The sequence below is a fragment of the Marmota monax genome, unplaced genomic scaffold (genome assembly GCF_021218885.2).
Source record: "Marmota monax isolate L192 unplaced genomic scaffold, Marmota_monax_Labrador192_F-V1.1 WCK01_AAM20220418_F8-fsc00366, whole genome shotgun sequence".
NCBI lineage: Eukaryota > Metazoa > Chordata > Mammalia > Rodentia > Sciuridae > Marmota > Marmota monax.
The window spans coordinates 72,056-96,674 of record NW_026693123.1 but is presented as its reverse complement, the minus strand read 5'-3'; the positions used below and the strand labels follow the sequence as shown (position 1 = coordinate 96,674).

The following is a 24,619-nucleotide window of genomic DNA, read 5'->3' as shown; positions in this document are numbered from 1 at the left end:
CAGATGTTTGCTGGCCCTTGCTCAGCTCCCACAGAGGGCAGCACTTTTTACACTCAGACAGACTGGAAAATGCAGTGGCTTTGTTCATACTTGGCCTGGAGTGCTGATCACCATCTCAGAAACTCCCATGGGAATGGGCAGTCAGTTTATCTTTTAAGCAAAAATTAGCTGAAAAATCATGGCTTCCAATAATCCAGCACAGGAGACAACTTCCTTTGGGAGAGAGATAGATATTTTATAGCATTCTGCTGTGTTTTGCTGCCATCTCCTTCTAGGAATGGTCTTTTCTTTTATTTAAAAATAGATTGCCAGGCTGCATGCAAACCCAGATGTTCACAGCAAAAACAGACTTGAAAAAAATGAGGAATTTTGTTCAGGGGGGAAAAAAAATTTAAAAAAGACATAAAAGGAGAGCTTCAAAATAATGCCAGGTTTGGACTGGGATTGGTACAGTAAAAGGTCTTTCTCCCTTAATCTATTACCAAATTTTCTGCACCATTCTTAGATTATTTCTATAATTAAAATAAATAAAAGAAGCCTGTGGAGTGCTCCATCCATGTGTTTTAGGAAAGGGTGGCTGTTTTCCAGCTTAGAATTTTGAATTTAATATGATGTGCGTTCCTGCACTGTCTCAGTTTCTCCTATTGATTGTCACCATTGTGCTTTTGATATCTGAGTTTTAAAAAGAATGCTGGGAGGGGGAATATTACAATATTTAGTATTTTATCATTATCCTGTGATTTTTCTCCAAAGGAAAATCAACACAAAGAACATTAATTTTAATGCTCCTGATTGAAAGACATTATCTTTCTTGCACTTAGAACCCAAGGAAAAAGTCCCCCCTTCCTTTTCTCTTTAAGAGGCACAATACAGGCTAGCAGCGGAAGAGTGGAGACTTGGGTGTACAACAGCCTGGGTTCCTATTCCCTCCTTTCGAAGGTCTTGCTGGGCAACCCAAGAACTTACAAGCTCTTTGTCTCTGTGTCCCCTTTTGTCCAGTGGAGTAAGTGTGGTGCCATCTTCCAGTAAGGGTCAGATGGGTTGCTATAAATGATGTCCTGAGAACAGTACCTGCACACATAATTGCCATGTGTTGCAGTCGTGATAGACTGTAGAGCACTGTAGTCAAGCCCCTGTAGAGCACTCTTGGAGTAGATGTTAAGGTGTGGCAATTGTGGTGGGGACCCAGCAGATTCATCTGTGATAGTAATCATTTTTAACTCTCAATATGTTTGGCCAGCACTGTAATTTTACAATAGTCCCATGGTTCACAGAGGAGGATGTCCCTGAGGGAAGTCTGGCATCCAAGAGGGTGAGCAACATGCTAATAAGTGCAGAGATGCAATTGAGACCTGAGGTAGCAGTCTCTGCTTTTAGTGCCTTTCAGCCAGCACGGGGCTGCTGTGGTGTAGATGCCTTACCACTGAGCACAATGGTATTTCTAGATACCTTGCTGAGCCTGTACAGAGCAGCCCTGCCTTGAATCAGATCACACTTTGTCTCCCAGTGGGGTGGGCCAGGCTTCTGTTCCCTTCAGCAGCATCTTCTTCTTCTAGAATTCCTATTCTTTTGTATTTATTTGCCTTCGCCTTCCTTCAAATCACTTGACTTCAGATTCCTGATGAGCCAGAAGAGGAGGAGTGATCTGCTGAGCATTTCTAATTGCATTCTATCTTATTTTGGTTTTCTTTGTTATTTGAATATTTTTAGAGTAAGTCCCAAAATAAATAACTAATTGACACTTAGGTACACCTGGATTCTAGAATTTGAATATTGGAAATGATCAAGCTGTGAAAACAGCATCCTTGGAGACTATATGGGGATGAGGGTTCTAGGTTGCATTGGGAGCAGCCAATACCTGCTGAGAAAGCCAAGGCAATATATAATTTGCAGTTATAATTTGGGTCACCTGGTGGAAGAGACTGTTCACAACCAGGATACAATGGGGTTCCAGAGAGAAGAGAATATATTACACTTCGGATCATTTAATATCATTTTTCTGTCAATGATATTTGTCCTCAATATTTTCCAGTGTCTCTTATATGTGTGCCATTGGTGTTTTTTTTTTTTTTGGTGGCATCTAACATCATAGCATGCTTTCTCCACCTTCATTGTGAAAACGAACAAGCAAAAACAAAACAAAATAAACAAACAAAAAAATCCTGCCTCCACACACTCCCTGAAACCCCTCTGCTGGTACCACCTTCTGTAAGTCACCATAGATTGATTCCGAAAACATTCATGGGAGAAATCATTATCTGGGAAAGCCAGAGTGTCACCATTCTATTTAGTTTCCATGGGGGCCAATTAGCAAAACCAATGCCTCCTATGTTTTTACCTCTCATTAGTTGACATTGCCTAGGAATGGATTTTTGAACATTTGCTGGGTTTGGCTTTTGAAAATGATAAACAGACCCTCTTTTTTATCTGCCAGCAGAAGAAGGCAGAAGAGCAGGAGAGGTGTTTTCCTTTATTAGGTAATTCAAGGGTTGACCCATGGGGTCATAGAGTTTGTGTTAGTGTATTCAAGGGACCCAAGTGATCCCCCCACCCAACTCTGGGTGGTGTGGGGTCTGAGGGATGGCCAGGCCGTGAAGAAGGAAGAATATGGGGAAGGGCTGATCTGTGTAGTTTACTCTGGTTCAATTCAACATGGAGTGAATTGGGGCAGTAGGTGCTGGAACCTGTGGTTTTGTCCCTGAGAATGGTCTATCCACATCTCTTCCCAACTTGGTGACATGACAGTAGGGTCTTGAAGTCAGTCCTGGTGGAGCATTTACACCCTAGAAATCAGAAATCCTGCAAATCAGGTTTCCACTTTCCCGTTGAGCTAGCTTACCAGGACACTCTTCCTTTGGGTGTTTCTGGAAGCCCCCACAGTTTTACTGTGACTGGCATTTGCCACCTTATAACAAAAAGGATGTTCCCCCTTCTACTGTATCCTGTGCAGCTCCTGCCCTTTCAGCCCTGTAAACCTATTCAAAATTGTGATTGCTTAGCCTAACCCAGTTCTTCTAGAAAAAGACGGGATTCTTGTCACCATAGGCAAGGAGAGGGCTGCATTTAGAGCTTGCATTGGACTCCATTTTTACTAAATCTGTCCTGCAAGTCCCATTCTTATCTGATGTTAAAATAATAGTTTCCGGGTTTTGGTGAGTTTGCTTATTTTAGTTTGATTTTTGTTCTAATCAGATTTTCCATAAGCTGATATTAATGTAGTTTACTTTTGCTAAGCCTAAGCCTAGACGGTGGAGAGGTGTCCAGGAATAGTTTGGAAAATAGGACTATATTGGGAGTTGCCCAGAATTAAAAATTCACCATGAGTAAACTGCATTTGCATAACTAGGAGCTGCTGCTCTCTTCCATCTGTTCTAATTGCATTCTGTCACATGTGGAAGCCATATCACCTCTTGGTGCTCTTATCTGGGTTTCTCGGATTGTGGATGATTTTCCCTGTCACCCTGCAGAGGTTTAGTCATCTCTTCTGATGAGAACATGAAAGCTAAATTGTCAGAAGAAAAAGGTGCTGGAAAAAAGGACACTGGAAACCCAAAAATTCACCAGGATGCAAAGAGCAATGCAGTTACCTAATAATATCCATGTATGCATACATTTAAAAGATAGCCAGTGTCTGTGGTATGCCAGCCAGATCTCCCCAGGACCCAGCACTGGAGATTTCTCCAATGAACTCAGAGAACACAGTGAATACAGAACAGAAGGGAAAAGATCCAGTCAGTGAACAAATAAGAAAACTATAGACAGTATGAGATAGATCGGGGGCTGGCAAATAGTGGCCTAGAATCCAAAGCCAGTCCACCACCTATTTTTGTAAGTAAAGTTTTATTAGAACCTAGCCTTAACTCTTCGTTTACTCTTTTCAGTGGCTTGTTTGCATACAGGACAGAGCTGCAACCAGGACCATCTGGTCCTTTACAAAATGATTTGCTGCCCCCTAGTGTATGTGCTTTGCAGGGGATTAAATAGATGAAAATGAATTGATGCAATGTTTTGAGGGGGCAGGGAGCTGTTGTTCCCTGTTTGATCAGCAAACCTGGGAGAAGCCAGCCAGAGGAAGGGTTGGAGAAAGCAGAGAGAGAATAGTGGGTGCAAAGGGCCTGGGGCCTGAGAAAGTAAGAGTTAAGTTTCTTCAAAGGAACAAACAGGAAAGGAGGCTGACTGGGCCAAGGCCAAAGCTTGAGCACTGTGGTGCAGTCAGTGAATGATGCCTGGTAGGACTGGAGAGGAAGCACAGCCTGTGAACCTTGATGAGAAGATTGGTTTGGCCCAGCATTGTGAAACAAGCTGGTGTTGGACCTGATTGGTTTGGAAATCTCCTCTAGCTGTTCAGGCTGCAGTGTCAGGGTCAGGAGGAGGAGGAGCAAAGGACCCTGGTAGGAGGTGATCTTGGAAACCAGGTGAGATGTGTTGATACTTGGTTGGGGATTGTCAGGACTCTATTATTATAAAACCTTGGATATAAATACAAATGGAAGCTCACATTCTTGTATATATTCTCAAAGTGAATGATTAAAGCTAAGAAATAGGTAAACGTAACATGTCCTAAAAGTACACCTTTATGACCACCTGGAAAATTCTAGCTCAGAATTCTGCACTACTAATAGTTAGGAACTATGTTTTCTTCCCAACCCAGTTTTTTGGTATGCAGTGAGGGGGGTGCTCACTCACTCTTGGACACCCCAGGCCTCATGTATGTTCCTAGTCACAGAGACTTCAGGGGACACACACAGCAGAATATTTCAAGGCCAAATTTAGATAACACAAAATTCCCAGCTGTTCACTCTCCCAGGGGTGTTTGTAGGACAAGCTCCTATCTGGACCATCCATTGAGGACCAACCCAGGTCTCAAGGTGGTATTGTGGCTCCTTAATAAAGTTTGACCATGGGTGGAATTTTGTGCACCCTTCCAAACAAATTAATATTTATAGCACCTTCTAGAACTACCCTAGAGTTTTTCCTGTTGAGTTGGAAACTCTGGATTGATGAAAACCACCTTCCTAGGGAGAGAGGACTCTGGACCTTCCTGTCCTTGCTGCGCCATCTTGTGGCAATATATGAAAGTTCACCCTCAGCCCTTGAGATTTCAGAAACCTATCATGGAAGGTTAAGTCAAATTGAGTTGTGTTTAGATTCTCCAGGGTTCTCAGTGAAAAGGATAAGAGGTCTTGGATTTCTTTAGAAGTGAAAATACCCAAGGATATTTTGCTTTTCCTTGCTTTTCTTAACCTTTTCTTAACCTCTGTCTTCTCAGAGCCGAGGTTAATGGCAAATGGGTCCATCTCATCCCAGGCCAACAGCTCTTGGTGGAAAGGGCAGGATGCACCAGGTAGATATAAGAAGGCACTGGGCACAGGACAGGAGGGAAAGTGGCACAGTGGCCCCTTTCATGTTCTCAGCCTTTTGATAATATTAATTCTGCCTATCCAAGAGCAAGGTAGATCTTTCCATCTTCTAAGTTCTTCTTTGATTTCTTTTTTTAGTGTTCTGTAGTTTTCATTGTATAGATCTTTTACCTCTTTTGTTGATTCCCAAGTATTTTATTTATTTATTTATTTATTTGAGGCTATTGTAGTTGGGGTAGTTTTCCTTTCTGAGGATTTGTCAGCCTTTTGAAAGCCTTTTTCTGCTTGCTATCCATTGGTCCCCATTTGAAAAGTTAGAATGTATGTTTGATTGTATGATTACCTAGAATTGAGGACATCATAAAAGCCAGGCTTATTTCTGGGGTAAAATAAGATTTTTGTGAGGACAGTTACTTTTTGGGAAACAGCATGTGAGCTTGTGACTGATTCTGAGATGGTGCATCCGTCTTCAGGTTATGGCTCATCTTTCAAATAAACAGCATCTCTGAGAAAGAACAGAAGCCCACATAGCTTCCTGGGATGCAGAAGATTACTCACACTGAGGCCAGAAAATGGAATGAGGTGCTAAAATGATATATGCTTTCTGTCTATGAAAATCCCAGGCAGAGAGGATCTTTCTCATTTTACCTGCTTCTTTTATTGTCATTACTTATAAGTCTACTTAAAATCAAGATGTCCCCAGAGGCATGTGTTCCTTGAGACAATATACAAATGAGGCCGTGTCTTCCCAGGGCATGAACTGTGCAGGGTACTGCTTGGAAGGTCTTTAGTGCTTCTATCTCCAGCACACAGCTTTGAGATTCTGCCTTTAATTTGTACATCCTTATTTGCTCATTTCTCCCCCCTGCTACTGAAGGGGATAAGAAAGATAAAAGACCTTGTGGTAAATCCTGCTTTTCCCTATAGCTGGGGCAAGTGCTTTGGCCCTTTAAATTTTATCTCCTTATCTGAAAAGGAAGATGATGATATTATTCAAAAACATTTCTTGGAGGTTTATATAATAGATGTGAGCAAAAGCACATGAGCTAGAAGATGTCATGCACACGGAAGTAACGGCTGCAGACTGGAAGTGCATCTGTCTCAATTGTTTTCAGCCACTGGAACTCCTCTGTTTTTACTCAGGACATGGGCACACAAAATTGCCAGTAGTTGCGAACCCACCACTATCCCTCATGGAATCTGAAATAGTAAGCTGTATTCTCAGAATATGCAAAGCATAGACATAACTTGCCCTCAGCCTATAAGTCAATCTGTAGTATTGGAACCACTTTTTGAAGCTACACAGGGCCAGCAGTGTGTGTCGATTACTGTGATTCAAGTCTTCTGAGAGTGGAAGAATGTACTCCTGAAGAATGGATGAGCTGCCTCATTCCTTCACACAGGATGGGAGTGTTTGCCAAGGTGCCATGTGTCAATATCCTTGGAGCACAAAAGAGGCAGAAAGGAGCTGAATCATGACACAGGTTCTTTACCTGTGACAGGTGCCCCATGGAGTTTAAGCTGAAAGCAGGGTTTCTGCCTTCCCCTCTGTCTCAGGTCAAGTAGACACCAGTTGGTACAAGGGATTTCAGCTTGACTGAGTTGTATGTCTTGGACTAGGCAGAGTGTTTCCTTCTGCTTGCTGCTCTGCTCACAATGGAAGGTGGTTGCAGTCCTTACAAAGTGGCTGCAGCTCAGGTGCTTCCATCTGATGGAGGTGCAGGCTGGCTGCTGTCCAAAAGGAAGATGAAGGGCTGATTCTGAAGGCTAAACTAGAATGAAAGAAGGTAGGATTTCTGCAGTGGGTCAGTGGCTCCTCAGCCACATGGGCTTATCAACATCTATAGATGGCACTGGGGAGAACCCCAGTCCTTATGTATTCCAGCCAATTGAGTGACCTCCCTGGTGGTACTACTTTCACAATAGTACCCTTTTTTTTTTTTGACTTGGATGATAAACCAGGAGAAATAATGGTGGAACACCCAGCCCTTTCCTTCCTCTATGGTGCTTTGTTGAGACTTTAGGTTAGAAGAAATAAGAATGTTCTATAATCACTTTCCAGAGCCATGATTTCCAACCCTCGATGTCCCAACATTTCACAGCATATCTTTTGTGATGCATCTTGGACTGTCCTGAAATAAAATCCATACATAAGAACACATCTACACAGATAATCATCTGTGAGCCCTAGCTAGAAAATAACAAACTTCAAAGGGAAATGCTTGTAGTAAAATATGGTAATGGTATTCTTGTCTCCATTTGCAGATGCTGGGACATGGAGCTTGAGACTAGTGAGATAGGCAGATCCTGCTCCAATCCCCAAAGTTATTGAAAGCAGTTCTCACAGGTACTAACTGGATGGCTTGCTATGGTAGCTCAGATGCCACAACAACATATTAAAAGGGTTTTCAAAAGCAGGGAGTACAAGTAGTCCAAAGAATTAAAACCAAAGTCCAAACATCAATTTATATAACCACAATCTTGGAATACTTGGGGCATATTAAAACATGCCTTTCTAAAGTTCCCTACGCTACATGTAATATGCAGTAATGTCCTTAGCTCAGATGACAATAAACAGGTTTTCCTTCCATATTAATGCTTAACAGATGCTCAAAAGTTATGGGGACACAGGAGTATTCACTGTGTGAGCTATTTTGTGCAAGGGTGTGGGGACACTTAACTTCCAGCATCAGTAGCATCTCCCCAACATTTTGAGAACAAAAATACCTCTGCAGCTTTCCACAGTGCACACTAGGGGGAAGCGTTACCCAGGCTGAAAACAACTGATCCCAGAATAGAAATTGGAAACTGTTTAGGAAACTTGTAACTCTTCTACAGGGTTATATGTATTTGTAAACACACAGTTAAAGAAAAAAATAACAGTGGCTCAACTGGAATAGATTAACAAAAAATGAACATTTCTCAGAATTTAGAACTGAAGAAATGAGTTCAGTTAGTCGTGAGATCTCACTGAGATGCTCTTGCTTGGGACCCCTCTGAGTGAAGTCAGTTATGTAACACCTGTTAATGAGTGTACCGCATGTGCCAGGGCTAGGGACACCATCTCTACCCTTGAGTTGGCTCCTGGTCTAGAGCCAGAGCTTCATATAACTCTATAGTTTGATGAGGCCATGCATAGCCTGAGCATACCTGGGGAGGAGGCTTGTAGGAAAAATGACAGGCAAGACTTGTTTTGTGAGATGCATAGGAGCCAAACTAAATCCGGTAAAGGAAGAGACCTGAGGCAGCATGCAACAACTCCAAACAGGTCCTTGCTAGAGAGCAGAGCAGGAGGTGATAGAAATAAGGATGGCATGTGAAGGCAGGATAAAACTCTGGGTGTCATGAGGAATGCCCCACTGTACAGACCTTGAGCTGGGTGGGTGCCCTTGAACACCTTGATAGCACCATTACATTAATAGCACTTACAGTATATCTGATATCAAATTGTTTTCACTTCTGTATCTCCCCAAGGATATGGATCTGGGCTGAGACTAACTCTTCCTTCCAGTTCTTAGCACTGGGCTTAGTACATGAGACCTCATGTGGGTGAGTGAATGAATGAGTGAGTGAATCCGTGGGGATTCTGTCTAGGGGAGACTTCTGTATCTTCTTGGAGGAGCAGGAAAGAATGAAGTAAGAGGGATGAGGTGTCCTCTTTGGCTCCTGTGATTCCCCTTTTCTCCATTCCCTTGTGTTGTCAAGTAACCAGACCCTCCACACAGATAGGAATAGGGCTCCCTCTTGTGCCACAATTATGCCATCTAACAACCAACTCTCCACAGAGAGTAATGGCCTTATCCCCTGACAGTCCCATTAAGGAATGAGACTCCACACAGAGGAATAGGCTCCATCCTTTTGTACCACCATCAAATAAGTAGACCCTCCACCAAAACAGGACATGCTCTTTTCATTTGTGCTGTGACAGTGCCATGAAGGAGCCGGACCCTGCATAGACAGGAAAAGGTCTGCCCTCTTGTTCCTTGATGGTGCAGTTAAGGAAACAGTTCCTCCACACAAGTGAGAAGTGGGCTTCCAGCTGGTCAAAGAGGGCTCATCCTATTTCAAGTTAAATTGATGGCTTCACAAGTGTTCCACCTATTTGTTATGCATCAAACATGCCATGGGAATAGGCAAATCCAGAGAGAGAGAAACAGAGCAGTGATTGCCAGAAGCTGAGCAGATGGGGGGGGGGGGGCAAAAAAATACTAATAGGTAATTTCCTTTGGGATGAGGAAAGTGCTCTGGTACCAGGGAGCAGTGATGGTTGTAGAGCATTGGAGATGTACTGAAATCCTGTTAATGGGATACTTTAAATGGTGATTTGCATAGTGTGTGAAATTTGCCTGAAATGTTAAGAAATTTGGTGGATACAGAACAAAATCTGTACTACAAGTGTCAAGTGCAGACTGGTGACTAGGTGGAAATCATCACTTGAAGTATGCTCAGGGCTACTCTCCCACTGTCCCCGCCTCTGACTAACAGGCTCTTTTCCCTCTATATTCAGGATACTCACAGAGGGCTCTTCATCCAGCAGCTCCGACCCACACAGAATCTCCAGCCAAGAATCAAGCTCAAGCTATTTGGCCACTCAGGTTCCGGGAAAACCACCCTGGTGGAATCTCTCAAGTGCGGTCTGCTGAGGAGCTTTTTCAGAAGGCGCCGGCCCAGACTCTCCTCCACCAATTCCACCAGATTCCCACCATCTCCCCTAACTGCTAAGCCAACAGGTAGGAGCTTCAGTGTGGCTGCTGGGTCTAGAGTAGTTGTGGCTCTGCATTCTCTCTGGCTCTCTGGTCAAGGTCTGAGGATGAGAGGTTCCTCTGGTTTGGTCATTTGGCTTGTGGATGCCCAGATTCCATTTCCTTGCTGGCTTTCACATGTGGTTCTGGCTGGCTGTTGACTTTGTGTCTACCCTCTCTCATCCAGCGATGGCATATCATCTGGACTCATATCTACTGAGCCATAGTAGAGGAGGGGCCTCACTGAAATCAATCACAAAGGTCCAGAGTAATAACTGTGCACATTGTAGAACTTGAGTTTGTTCTAGCGTAGTACTCTGCTCTTGGACTAATGCAGGTCCAAGCACAGCCCAGATCCAGTAGCAGCCCCAGGAGGGGACTTGCTTCTCCTTTCTTGCTGGAGCACTGTGGGTACACTCAGTCATATGAGAGCCCAGAATAACAAAATTGGGTTCCTGAAGAAGCATGTTTCTGCTTAGCTCAAAGTTGGTTAGTGGTTTCCAATTCTCTTGAATGGTTTTACAGTTGATCTATCTATCAGTCACATAAACCCTTCTTAATAAGTAGCTTCTGCTGTCCTCCCTACCTTCTGTGGGTACATCTGTCATTTCATTGAAAGTGGCTGTCAGGAATCACACCCAGAACTGCAGGATAAAACACCCCTCCTGAGAGGAAAAATACCCACAGTGAGCAAGAGAAAACTATGCAATCGTGGGTATTGTGTCTCCAGAGTCCCACTGTAGAGGGATAGAATGAATGCTTGTGAGGGTAAGAATAGAGTCCTTCCATGAATTTCTAAACAATGTCAATTTTGAAGTTGTGTACCTCAGAGTCACTTTTTTGTACATGATATTACAGAGGTGTTATAGCTGTTCTGTAAGTTAAAACAAATACTTTGAAGTTTGTGTTTCTGTGCATTCCTCTCTCAGTGAGGAAGGATGTCTGAGGAGTGCAGTAGTCAGGGGCAGCCAGCTGAGATTCACTTTCCCCTTTCAACTTCTTGTCCCTAACTATAGCTATACAGTTGGGAACCTGGGGAAGAAATAACTGAAATGGAATTGTAATTACTATAGTGATAATATTGTTAATACAGACTGCTAATATTTATTGAGCACCAGCTGTGCCAAGAACTAGGCAAAATATGATATGTAAGGTGCCTCATGTATTCCACACAACAGTCTTATGGGATGTTTCTACCAGTATCACAGAAACTTTGATAGGACAGTAGGCTGTGGAGTCCTAGCTGCCAATTCATGGAGCATCTGGTGCCTGAATGCTCTGTGCCAGTGCATTTCTATGTACTTATTTTCCATTTTTCTCTGTCATTTTGGCTTTATTTGAGATTAGTTATATCTTCTTACAATGGATTTATTTCCAAGTTTGATTATTAGGGCCAGCCTTTGTGACTGCTGCTTCTCCAGCAGTTCCTGGTGCTAGAGGGATTTGGCTTTCTCTCACTGAGGGTTAATATCACTGGTCTGAACTTCTGTGGGGGAGACAGGCAGTAAATGAGTGCACTAGTGCACAAGCACCAGACAGTGGTCTTGAATTTCTGAGTCCTAATTTGATGTGAAGATTGTATTCCAGGAGCCCAGATCTAGTGGCATGAGTTCCCTGGGAGGGAATACATACTTGCTGTTCAACTCCTCAGAAACAATGTCTCCATTTCTCTTCCCTTTGTTCAGTTTTCCATATCTAGTTTCTGAAGTGGGATGTTGGCAAAATACCATTCAGGATGGTTGTAGTCAACAAACCTTGCTGCAAGCAACCACATCCAAGTCAATGCTTGGAGACAGTTGGGTCATGGGTGCTGGGAAAGAAGATCTCCTGGAGGACCATCTGTGGCTGGAGCAGATGAACTATTCAGTTGCTCTCAGCAGAGCCATGGCAGGTCTAGTGAGGAGACAGCTTCTCCTGTTATTTTGGCTACCCTGAGCAGAGGTGCCTACTCCAGCTGAATCCTTCCATTTCCCCTACCTCACATCTAATAGGCAGCCCTGCTTCTCCAAGAGGACAATTAGGAGAATAAATGCTGCGCTTAAGTCAATCAATCCCATGTGATTCTCTTTTTAGTCTTTCCTGCATCCTGTCATCTCAGAGGATGCTGAAGGAAGAAAACCTTCCTCATACTTTCGCCCCCTGGGAGTTAACATCATTCACTCAGGAAGCACAACTCTGAGGAAGTCCTCCTGGAGATATTCAAGTCTTAATAATGTAATATACACCAGAAAGAAACCAGAGAAGCCCAAGAGTCTGTCCAGCTTGTGAGGTGGCTGCTCCTTGGGGACACCAAAATCAAAGGTCATGCTAACCTGGGTTCCAGGTGCTGCATGTGGATTATCTCATTTGATTTCCATGACTCAGAGGTAGATCAAATGCATTTCATAGAGAAGTAACCCAAGGCCTAGAGATACAAGGTGTGGCTGCCTAGTTGTGGTGAACACCAGCTACCATAGGCCTGGCCTGATAAGTTGCCATGTTCTCTTTAGAGTTAGGCAGGAGAAAAGATAAATTGAATTAGTTGATAGCGTTTAAATCAAGAGATCTCACCTAAAAACCTGAATATTTGACTTCTTGTGGGAAATTGGAAGAATTGGCCTCTCTGGTTCAACCTTCCTGCTTAGCAGTGATTATAGGGAGGAGGAGGACAGCTTCCAATTGAGGATATAGGCTCACATGGTCCCCATCTGCCCCCCAACTTCAGGAGTCCAGTAGAACAGGAGAGAAAGAAGGCAAATATAGACATTGGATCCCATGTATGAGATTCTACCCTGAACAATGATATTTCAGATCAGTGGAGAAAGGACAGGAATGCTATGGAATGTGGGATCCCTGAGCTAAGGTCACACCTGGTCAATGCGAGAGCTGAATTGGACCCAGGTAGGTTCTTCCAGGTTAGGTAGCCTCTTGGAGGGAGAGTCAAGACAAGGGCAGAAGAAGTATAACATCTATAGCTGCCTATATTTCTTAAAGCTCAAGTGGCACATCTGCTCCAGAGGGGTTGGCAGGATATTTATGTAAACAGTCCCAGGAGTAATGATATTCCTATACCATAAATCCAGCACCTGCTTGCAGCTGGTAGGGAGGTAAGAGTGGTACCCATGGGCCCCACAGTATCTCCTCCTTTTGCCCTGGTGGGGTTAACATGTCTTTGCAGGCTTGAGTTGAGGGAGATGTCATAGAAAGCACATCTGGGGTTTGGGCTGAACCCAGAGAAGATTTTGCCAGCTCTGAGGTGGATAGGTCATATCACTCCTATCCCTCACAGCTGTTTATCAGCAGGAAAGAACATTCTCTAAAAAGCTGAGCCTGGCACAAGTATAAGGCCCCAAAGTACAAGTGGTAGGGAGCTGGGCTCTGGCAGTGGACAATGCATACTAGGGAACAGAAACAGGAGTTGCTTATAGACACCACAGGAAAGACTACCCCTAAGTATGTGCCTCCAGGGAAGTCACCTGATTCTACAAACATTAGCACTGTCACCTCCCAGTGGCACTGCTGTCCCTCCTCACAACAACTTCTGGAATTGGCAGGCCTTATTTCTTTCTACTGGAGATATGCCCACATGGGAATATGTCCATCAGTTGGACATCAAGAAGTTTATTTGCTTTTAAAATTTTGACTCTTTGCTGTTGCCATTCCTACAAAAACACTAGAGGCAAAAGCTGAGCTCCCAGGCAGGAGACAGGACATGGTATGCATTCTCCTGGGTGGAATGTGGCCGGCCCTGTTCACAGCGGCTTACAATATTGCTAGGCCTCCAGTTAAAGCTCTCACACTATCAGAATTGTCCTCTTTGATCAGAGCAGTACTAGAGAAGAGGTGGAGGTAGGGAGGCTATGTTATTTCCATTTCACAAATTCTCAGCCCTTGATGAAGAAAGTGGCATTAGAGGATTCTGAGTTCACACACTTGTCTGACACACGGGGGGGGGGGGGGGGGAGACCCAACCTCCAATAGATCTTACATTTGCTCATCATCTTGCTACTGCATGTTTCACTTAGCTTTATCACCCACTGAGGGTTGTGGCTGTTTAGTCGAAGCCCTGCAAGATGGAGGAAAATATCCATTCTCATGGGAGGAACACTTGAGAGGTTGTTCCTGTCCTCACTAGAGAGCAGCTTGCTAAGGAAATCTCTTATGACCCTGGTGCCAAAGTGGGTTGGTTCTCCATTGGGGTCTGCCCCTTTTTATCACTGGGGGGGGGCAGCAGTTACAAAAATTTAAAAAAAATTTCATTCTGTGATTTCAGGGTTCCCCTATAAGCTATTATTTTAATCATATCCACGCCCTACCCTAACCTTTTATATTCTCCATGTAAACTGTCTTTGAGTTGCAGGAATAATGACCACTTACCAAACATTGCCTGCTTTCAGCAAGCACAAGCCCAGAGGCCACTAAACGTGGTCTGGTCCTAACAAATGGTTGTCCTAGGCACAGGTGTCAGGGCACAGGAAGAAGGATGAACCCATTCCTGGGAATCACCAAAGTCCATTATTTTGAACTAATGATTTGTGAGGACACACTGTGATGTGGACCAAATTAACCTTTGGGGTTAGGTCATTTCATTTTTTATCTTACATTTCTTTTTATCAAACATTATACTGTTATAATCAGAATAAAATATATATTAAATTGCCTCTCCTACTGCCCTCCCTCCTTTTTTCTGTACTTAAGCCTCATCCATCTGTCTGTTTTTCTCCTTCTTGCTCTTTCCTTTAGCTATTCCTGTTACCCATCCCCTGAGTCTTAATTCTTTGGTCTCTAAATATGGGATTGCTTTTGTGTTTGGATCACCAATTTTGAAAGTCACACTACTCGGTGAAATGGTCATTTCTTGGGTAACTTTTAGCGTCTTTCATTACCCGTTGTGAACTAAGGGTACAAATACTTACGGAACACTTACCTCAGGCCAGGGTCTGAGCTTCAGCCATAAAGCAGATAGCTTCTGGCTTCACCACATGTTGGGGTTGTTATAGGGCTAGGGCCTGCCACATTGAGCTGGGGCAGCCACCACAGTCCTTGACTCCACTGGAAAGAATTCCAGAAAAACACAAAGTAGTAAGCAAAAGTTTAGTAAAGAGAGTGAGAAGCGAGAGTAACGTACAGCATAGGGACTGCACGGACTGCCTCACAAAGAGGATGGCGAGGTGGTCTCTAGGCTGGAGCTTTTCAGGGGACTGAGTCTTTTTTTCTTGCCTCCATTTTCCTGTCCACCCTTAATTGGTTTTGGTATATTACCCCTTGGATGGCCCTCAGCATGCTTTCTTTGTGAGGGTCTTGATGTTCTAGTTGACAGGATGGTTCTGACATCGTTTTGGTAATAAGGGAAGGCTGGTTGCAAGAGATAATGATGGAAATTTTTTTTTGGAAACCATAGCTCCTTGAGGGGTTATAATTAGCTGTAGCTGGGGGTGATACCCCACTTTTCTGATGTGTATCTATTGTAGTTAGGTCCCAGAATTTTAAGTAATAATTCCCTCAAGGAATTAGAGTTCTTTACAGCTTGGGGAAGGTTAGGCATTCCAGATCTGTTTGCCTGTTTAGATAAGATTCCCCACTGTCTCAGGTTTATGACTCCTGAATTTTTCTTGGTGCATAAACCTGATGCCTGTCCTTCATTGCCCTTTTCCCTCTTACCTACCTTACAGAGTGATGGGTAGACCAGCAAGCAGTGGAGATAGTTAGGAAGCACAGGCTGTAAACCCATACAAAGAGAATACAGATTTTGTTACTCACTGCCCCCCACATGCACACCTGCTTGCTACCATTGTTTTTATGTAAATTATTTTAAAACTCACTTTTTACTTACTAAAGTACATTAAAATTTGAAAATGAAACAGTTTAATTTCCTTGCCATAAATGGAAAACTACCACCACTGGTAAAAATAAATGCAGTGAGGTTGAACAGTGTGTTGTTGCCTGCTCCCTTACTTTGAAAGAGAAGATCAGCATTTGCTAAAAAGATGCTAAAATCTTTTTTTTTAAAGATAGAGAGAAAAGAGAGAGAAAATTTTTTTTAATATTTATTTTTCAGTGGACATAACATCTTTATTTTATTTTTATGTGGTGCTGAGGATCGAACCCAGCGCCCCGCGCATGCCAGGCAAGCACATTACCGCTTGAACCACATCCCCAGCCCATGCTAAAATCTTAATGGCATAGATTATGACTTAATGCTAGAGCAACCAAAAGGATCTTAAAACTTGCTGTGTGTTTTGAAAAGTATTTTCAAAACTTTCTTGCTGTTTGATTAGTGTTATTTAATGCTGTGGCTTACCATTGTCTAAAATAATTTCGTATTCAACCTAAAATAATTTCATGTATAAGAGTGGTGCTCATCTGTGTCCACCATGGTCCTGGAGGAGAATACACCTGCAGAAATTTAAGAAGAAGGAGTCATGGTCCAAACCCCAGGAAACATGGAAGACCTAGAGATTGGCAAGAAAGGGAGGCTGTTACCACTGTAGGGCTGAACATACAAGAGACAGGAACCTAAGAGGGACTTGGAATGTTGGAGCTCTGCTTAGAGTCATAGAATGAGACACAACCAGTATCAGAGAAGCATCAGGAAGTGAGAGGGGAGGAATGCCCAGGCTTTCCTGCCTTTTCCTGTGCCTCCCATTGGCTATTCCTCTCCAGAAATCAAATGGCAAACAAGCCTGAAAGATGCAGTCTATAAGGTCAACCTCTCAGTTCACAGAACAAGGCAGAAGAGAAGTCTGGGAGGTGGGTAGACAGAGAATGTCTACACAACCTCCTTGGGCAGCATCACCACAGAGCACATACCCAGATCAGCCTGAGGCCTAGTGGGAGATGGGGATTGGGCAGTGTTTCAGAAAAGGAAAACACACAGCGAAGCTGGGAGGGAAGAGCAAACATACATGTTGCCTTATACAAGGTCTTACTTCCTTTCTTTCTGACCTGCAGTCTCTGTGAGCATCAACAACTTGTACCCTGGCTGTGAGAACGTGAGTGTGAGGAGCCGCAGCATGATGTTTGAGCCGGGCCTCACTAAAGGAATGTTGGAGGTGTTCGTGGCCCCATCCCACCACCCGCACTGCTCTACCGATGACCAGTCCACCAAGGCCATCGACATCCAGAATGCCTATTTGAATGGTATACCTCACCTGGCCCCAGAAACGAATGTCTGTTTTCCCCTTGATGGGATTTTAAGTTATTCCTCAAATAGGATTTGTCCGAGACAGTATCTATCATGATTATTATAAAATCCAACAGAAGTTCAGCTGGGAGAGACCCAGACTGAAACACTACTGGCTAACACAGCTCAAGATTAAAACTACACACAAGGGTATCATTAGCACTGAGCGAAGCACCTGCACACAGCAGATGCTTAATAAATGACTAATATGTAAACTAATACCTTTTTAAAACTAGAACTGAACACCCACTTAGATGGGACATCTCATAAAACACACCCACTAGTAGTCTGTTGATCCAAGTAAGAGAATGATTATTTTTATATTTATCTAAAGCTGAAGCTAATGCTATCTAGAGTTTAGCTAATGCTAAGATTTTCCATCAACAAAATTTAAAATGTGTTCTTTCAAGCTTTTCCAAGGGGAGAGGCTTTAAGTCTTTCCTGAAAAGATTCCCTTCAACCAGCAAATCACTTGCCAGGCTCCTGGTTGGTCCTAAGTCATTTGGACAGGAGTCTCCTGCTTTGTCAGAGGCAGTTTAAAGCCAAGGATGAGAGCTTGAGGTTTTAGAGTTAAATACCCAGATTCTAACCTGAAACAGCTTCTAACTCATTCTGTGGCCTAGGACAGCCTACTAAATTTTCCCGAGACTATGTGTGCAACTGAAAAATTGGGCTATATTAGTCCATTTTCTGTGCTATTGAAATACCCTACATTGGGTATTTTATAAAGGAAAATGGTTTATTTAATTCACAGTTCTGGAAGTCCATATTTGGGTGGCCCCATGGGTTTGACCTCTGTCGAAGGCCCCTTCACTGGGTCACTTCATGGCATTGGCTTCATGATGGGAGTTTATGCAAAATGGAGCAATTGCATGGTGAGCCAGACACTAGGGAGAAGCCAGTCTTGACCTTTTATAACAACTCACTTTCATGGAAACTAACGTCCCAAGAGATTAAGTATCACTCTCTTCCAAGGATAGCACCCCCATAATATTTTGTAATTCTGTCATGTGCCAAATGTAACTTATTTTGGAATCCTAACTTATTTCAGGACACAGAATCTTTTCTCACATGTTCTCTCATTGACACAGAACCTTTTTTCATATTGGCTCAATTAATCTTCTGAATTTTAGGACAAAGGAGGGCAGTTTGCTTTCTGGCTCCTTCTTTGTCGGGAGTCAGCTTTCTATGTAAAGATGGAATATGTATGTGAACATGTATCAAGCTGTGTCATTATGGATGCATTATACATGCTTCTGTGTAAGCTGACAGGAGAAACTTTTTGGTGTCTTTCCTATTTTTATACACCAATATTTTAAGAGAAAAAACAAAGTATGTGTGTGTTTGTGCCTATATATGCACACACACAATGCCATGCATGAATCTAGGTGCACACACACAAATACTCACCCATACCTCTCCAGGCTATCATGAGTAATTATGATGTAGATATAGCTATAGATGCCATATTGAAGGTATTTAGGAAGAAACAGGACAGCAGATACAGATAGAACTAGGGAAACAGACATGGGTCCACATGATGTATGTGTATAAGGATTCATGTGTGGATCTGTAACTAGGTGGGTGTGTACATGTGAATGCCATAGATATCATCAGCCCTCCTGGAATCCCCCGAGTGCTTAGAAATATTATGATTGAAGTTGGTGGTATTTCGGGATAGTATTCCTTATTTTTCTTTTTCTGTAGGAGTCGGGGATTTCAGCGTGTGGGAATTCTCTGGAAATCCTGTATATTTCTGCTGCTATGACTATTTTGCTGCAAATGATCCCACGTCCATCCATGTCATCGTTTTTAGTCTAGAAGAACCCTATGAGATCCAGCTGAACCAAGTGATTTTCTGGCTCAGTTTCCTGAAGTCTCTAGTCCCAGTTGAAGAACCCATAGGTGAGCTGAGCCACCAGGGGGAGCATACTTCCTGCTCTGCTCCTGCCTGTGCTCTGGCCTTGCCTCTAGGGAAGGAACAGGTGCAGGCCCTGCATGTGGCCCACCACTGTGACTCCCTTTCTTCTACCCTTTCATTAGGAGACATCCACACTGGGAAGCTTCCTGGGGTCCAGCTCATTGTTGGGTTTTGCAGGGAGTTTTTGTCTCATGATCACAAATTTCTGTTCAAAGGCCCAAATGGAGCCACTCCTTCAGTGCAATTTCTAACTTATTCTACACCCAAGAACTGCAGTCATTTTTGCTGAGTGCAAAGTTGAATCCTCCTTCCATGGCTTGTATTCTTTTCCTAAAGGGTCCCTAATTCATCAGCAGAATGAATTGCTTCATCCTGCAGATCCATCGAGCCTTGGAAAAAGAGCACCAGCTGGCCTGACCTTATTCTTAAGAGAAGATAACATGTGATGAACTTCTTTTCAGACAATAGGAGAGGCATCTTTTTCTGGGGAAAAAAAAGTCAGTGTCTTTTTCCAGAAAAGCATAGAATGATAAAATAAATTGGGCTTAATCCCCCTCAGGGTGCTGCCACTTTGGCCTTTGTTTCTCCTTTGTCTTGTTTTCTTTTTAAACACTCCTGCAAGTGAGAGGCACCTCCTGTATGTCATGTAGTTTCTCCTGGGCCATCTCTGGTGTGGCTACATTCAGAACTTTTCTTGGTTCTGTGAAGGGCATTCCCCTTGTTGGAGGTAAAATCTTCTCCCTCACACAGAAAGGGCTATTTGAAGGAAGCCCTGAAAATGTGCCTTTTGGGTTGAGGTGGGTCCTTGTCTACTGCTGAGAATTCTCTTGGAGGCCTGGGAGTGTGCTTGTCTATTGCTGGCTGGGCCTGGGGTCTTGTAGGGTTTGCATTGCACAGATGGCATGGGGCCCTCAAGTCAGCGGGCAGCTTGCACATCACCTGGAGAGGTAGCTTGACCTGAGGCCAATGTGGCCCCTCACCTGGACAGGAGAGTCAGCTTCCTGACAGGTCTCATTGTCTGTCCCCAGCCTTTGGCGGCAAGCTGAAGAACCCACTCCGAGTTGTCCTGGTGGCCACTCATGCTGACATCATGAATGTCCCTCGTCCAGCTGGAGGCGAGTTTGGATATGACAAAGACACTTCCTTGCTGAAAGAGATCAAGAACAGGTGAGGGATGGCACTGGGTCTCCATCCAGGGAGTTGGAGACCTCCTACCTCAGGAATTGAATCATTGTTGTGGAAGCAAAACAGAAGTCATGGGACCCAAATGGAGGAATCAAAGGCCTTTCCTTCTTGGTTGATCTTTCTGTTGTATTTTAACTTTTAACAAAGTAATGAATACACATATAACAAATCCAATAGAGTACCTGATAAAAAGCATGTCACTTCCTTCCATATGTTCCAGCACCGCTGCCCAGAGATAACTTTTGTTGGTTCTTGTAGTTTTCAGAGTCCCCCTCCCCCACGATTATCACTATAGCACTAATCAGTATTTCTAAACATATTACAGATCATTAGTGGATTATGAAATTATATAGGGGGTCATGACCAACTCTCTCTATAATGAGATAGAATGAGAAGAGTGGAACACAATAGAATAGATCAGAGTGCTTTTCCTGTGAAGTATTACTTTGTACACCTTTTGCTTTATTTATAATACATGGATATGCACAATCTATATTTGCCTTTTTCCATTATTGTGATGAGGAAGGTAACTTACAAAGAAAAAAGTTTATTTAGCTCATAGTTTGTTAGGTAGCTAGATCTGGATAAGCCCTTCTTTGCTGTGTCCCATCATAACAGATGGCAACCTAGAGGGGTCACCTAGGAGAAGGAGTGATCATCTGCTGGAACAAGTAGCTCCATATTTTATAACAATCCTCTCATGAAAATTAACTGGAATTCTATGAGAACTATGTTAGTTCTTTTGGAGAGTAACACCCCAATAACCTTAATTATTTCCAATTAAGCCCCAGCTTTTAAAGTTTTCATCACTGCATCAACACACTAGGGACCAAGCCTCAAAAGCATTAACCCTTGAACCACCAAGGGTTACATCAAAGAAAGTTTGAATCTGCAGCTCTATATAAATACTAGTAACTCAAATATTGTATTATCAATTTCAGGTAAGAACACAAAATTATATCTTTATTACTAGTCCCTTTGCTTTCAGGAACATCGCTTCTTCTCAATTGAAAAGTGAGCACACCGACCATCCCTTTCCTGCCTCAGGCGGAGGTGACATATTTTCACACTGTGTTCCTGCTGATGTGTGGAAACCCCATGCTCCTTTTTGTGTTTCTCGGAGTGCATGTTATTTCCCCCAGACCTCTGCACTTAGTGTGACCAGGCAGGGACAGAGAGGCCTTTGCAAGGTTACCAGGACTTTTCTTGCCTCCTATAAGCCACTGAGGCAAGTATGAACCTGTCCACTCCATGAAAAGACCTAGAGAGATTCAGGCACCTATTCTCGCCATAGGTTTGGGAATGATCTTCACATTTCAAATAAGCTGTTTGTGCTGGATGCTGGAGCTTCTGGGTCTAAGGACATAAAAGTTCTTCGGAATCACCTGCAAGAAATTCGGAGTCAGATTGTTTTGGTGAGTATACCCTGGAGGGGTCTGGACCCAACTGTTGCTGTTACCAGCAGGGAGCAGGGTGCTTCTCTCTCTTGCTTTAGTTTTCAGGGGATGGCTTCACTGTCCCAGAACTGGGTGGTGGGGGGGTGGGGTGGGGAATGCTGTCCAATTTCTCTGTGGTGAGGCAGGAAGAGAGAGAAACAGGAAATGATAGGAGATGGAGGGTTGTAATAGGCAAAAGGGAGCCATCTGGTGCATGAAATTCTTAAAGTTTTCATGTTTTGCTTAAATATGGAATTGCTTTTTACAAACTAAAAAGCAATTCTGAAGTGCTTTATTTTGGAATGTTTAGGAAAACTCTTGAAAGGTAGAAAAACAGTCACTAGCAAAATTTACTGGAGAACATGTTTAGAAAATTCAGAGAATTATAAAAACAGTTACTTACAATTTTATTGAAGGACATGATATTATATGAGAACAAGAAGAATGAGATTGTGTTCTTGCTGTAGGTAAAATATAAGTAAATTTTTCACTTTTTGTGAAGTTGTATAAATTTAATACAATTCCAGTTAGTATCTATGTGGGAGGAAGTGGGTAGAGTTTCTTGAAAGAATAAGTAGAACATAGTATAAAGGCTCTATAATTAATTAAATAGCAACAGCTCAGAGAATGTCTACATAAATCATAATATCTATAGAAATTTAACAGAAAACAAATACATTATTTTCATTTCGTGGGGAAAACTTTTACTTAATAAAAATCCTATTTCATTGGTTAGCTGCCCAGAATGTAAAGTTGAACTATCCTACAAGATAGATACCCAAAATTAATGGATTAAAATGTTTCAGTATGCAAATACAAAGCAGTAAATATCCCAAATGTAAATTTTGGAGAATATGGTTTTAAAATAACCTGGGACTGAGTAAGCAAGGTAAAAACAACCCTAGAAATTTTCTAACAATGTATACTTATTTGACAAAATAAAGATTAAAATATATACAGATGGTAAAAAAAATTATAAAAATTAAAAAAATAAAATGCTGAACTGGGAAAAACATTCTCAGTGCACTTGACAGATAAAATATTATTTATCTAAAATGTACAAACAGCTCTCCAAAGCTGGTAAGAAATGGAAAAACCTGCTAAATGGAAAACATGCTAAAATGGAAAAATGATAATCTGTTCTCAGGCATGTCCCTGCTGCCCAAGCTTGAGTCTAGACTCTCCCTCTCCTACCCAGTGGGGCCACCTCATGATTTATCTCCCCTTCCCAAACCCTGAACATCCAGCAACAGACTCTCATTCCAGACAGGCTTTCAGAATTCTCAGGAAACCCTCTCCTTTCATGAAGATCCTGACCTCACACCTCAGATATCCTCAATTTCCTGTCAAAGTCCCATGGCACAGTTGGCAGATGGCAGGCTTCTGGGAACATGATACCAGAAGCCAGTGGGCAGTGAACTTGGAACAAACAGTAGCCTGTGAAGAGCCAGGTGCTCCCCCAGGTCAGGATCAGGGCCTCTATTCCCAGGGAGCTTGAAGATTTTGAGCTGAAATGTGGTACATCAGCTGCTGGACAGACTGATGCCCCCGAACTTCTAAGGACAGGCAGGTAGAACCCCTCAAATAAACTGCCTTTATCCCTGAGATTTTTTTTAAATTAGGAAATAGAATTAGCTGATACAAAAAAAAATGTGATTTGGAGACAGATGTCCAATTAAGGATGCAGTGCGGTTTGTAGCTTGTGTGGTGTCTAATTAGGATGGTGTGTTTGTTTAACCAACTTCAAAGGTTAAAAACCAATTTCAAGCCAATTACCAATAATGAATCTAATCTGAAATAGCATTTCGACAATAGTCCCCATGAATGTTCTCATGTTGATAATGATACCCATGCTCTTTACTTCTCTGTGCTCACCATGTGACCACTGCTCTACTGAAATAGTCACTAACCATTGAATGAGGGAATAAGAAAGTGAGTGAAGAAAAGAAGGAGGGAGGGAAAAAATGAGTAAAACAAGAAGAGTTGATGAACTTTAGTTGATGGATTGAGTCCACAATTCCAAAACAAATGTGAAGACTCACCATCTATTTAACATGATCGACAGTGCCTCTACACAACTGTATATTTGATAGATTTTGCTTACATACAGGTGCACTAAAACACTAATTACCCCAGTACTCCACAAGCAAAGTATTAACTCATTCACCAGGGTTATGCACAGCATGCAGGAATAAATGGGATCCTCTTCACTGGGCTCCACCTCCTAACACCCTCTGCTAACTTGCCTTGCCCTGTCCCTGTAGGGCTGCCCTCCCATGACACACCTCTGTGAGAAAATCATCTCCACGCTGCCTTCTTGGAGGAAGCTCAATGGGCCCAATCAACTGATGTCACTGCAGCAGTTCATGTATGATGTTCAGGACCAGTTGAACCCCTTGGCCAGTGAGGAGGACCTCAGGCGCATCGCACAGCAGCTCCACAGCACAGGCGAGGTAAGGGCTACCCGGAGCCAGGAATGTCCTCAAGGGATTCCAGGAACCCATTTCTGTCCCACAATCCAGCTCCTGAAGTATGGATGAGCATGGGGTAACAGAGTGGAAATGGCCCAGTTACCCACAATATCTTTAGTTGTGTTGCTTTTATAGCATCAACTGATTTTTAGAACTGCAGTTCTCTGCATCTGCTTCACCTTAGCAGCTGCTGTTGAGTTTTCTTCGGTTTATTTTATCTTCTAAATCCTGTTAGATCATGGGTACAGGACTTCTGCCCTAGGTGATTAGGTCTATTTTCCCCTCATTGGGCACCTGGTTCTTCCTTAGTCTTCCTGGCAGTCTTCAGGATAGCTGCTCCTG

The 24,619-nt window shown here is 42.9% G+C and overlaps 1 protein-coding gene across 3 annotated transcripts in view; it reads left to right on the top strand.

Annotated features, from left to right (window-relative positions):
* The window catches only part of Dapk1 (death associated protein kinase 1), a 189,457-nt gene that overhangs the window by 160,540 nt on the left and 4,298 nt on the right, over positions 1-24,619 (top strand). For all 3 annotated transcript variants that reach the window (XM_046455009.2, XM_046455010.2, XM_046455011.2), the window contains 6 exons: positions 9,868-10,090; positions 17,033-17,221; positions 18,972-19,169; positions 20,214-20,352; positions 21,665-21,785; positions 24,071-24,259. In XM_046455009.2, the coding sequence (XP_046310965.1) occupies positions 9,868-10,090; positions 17,033-17,221; positions 18,972-19,169; positions 20,214-20,352; positions 21,665-21,785; positions 24,071-24,259 (1,059 nt within the window). The remainder of the gene's footprint in view (positions 1-9,867; positions 10,091-17,032; positions 17,222-18,971; positions 19,170-20,213; positions 20,353-21,664; positions 21,786-24,070; positions 24,260-24,619) is intronic.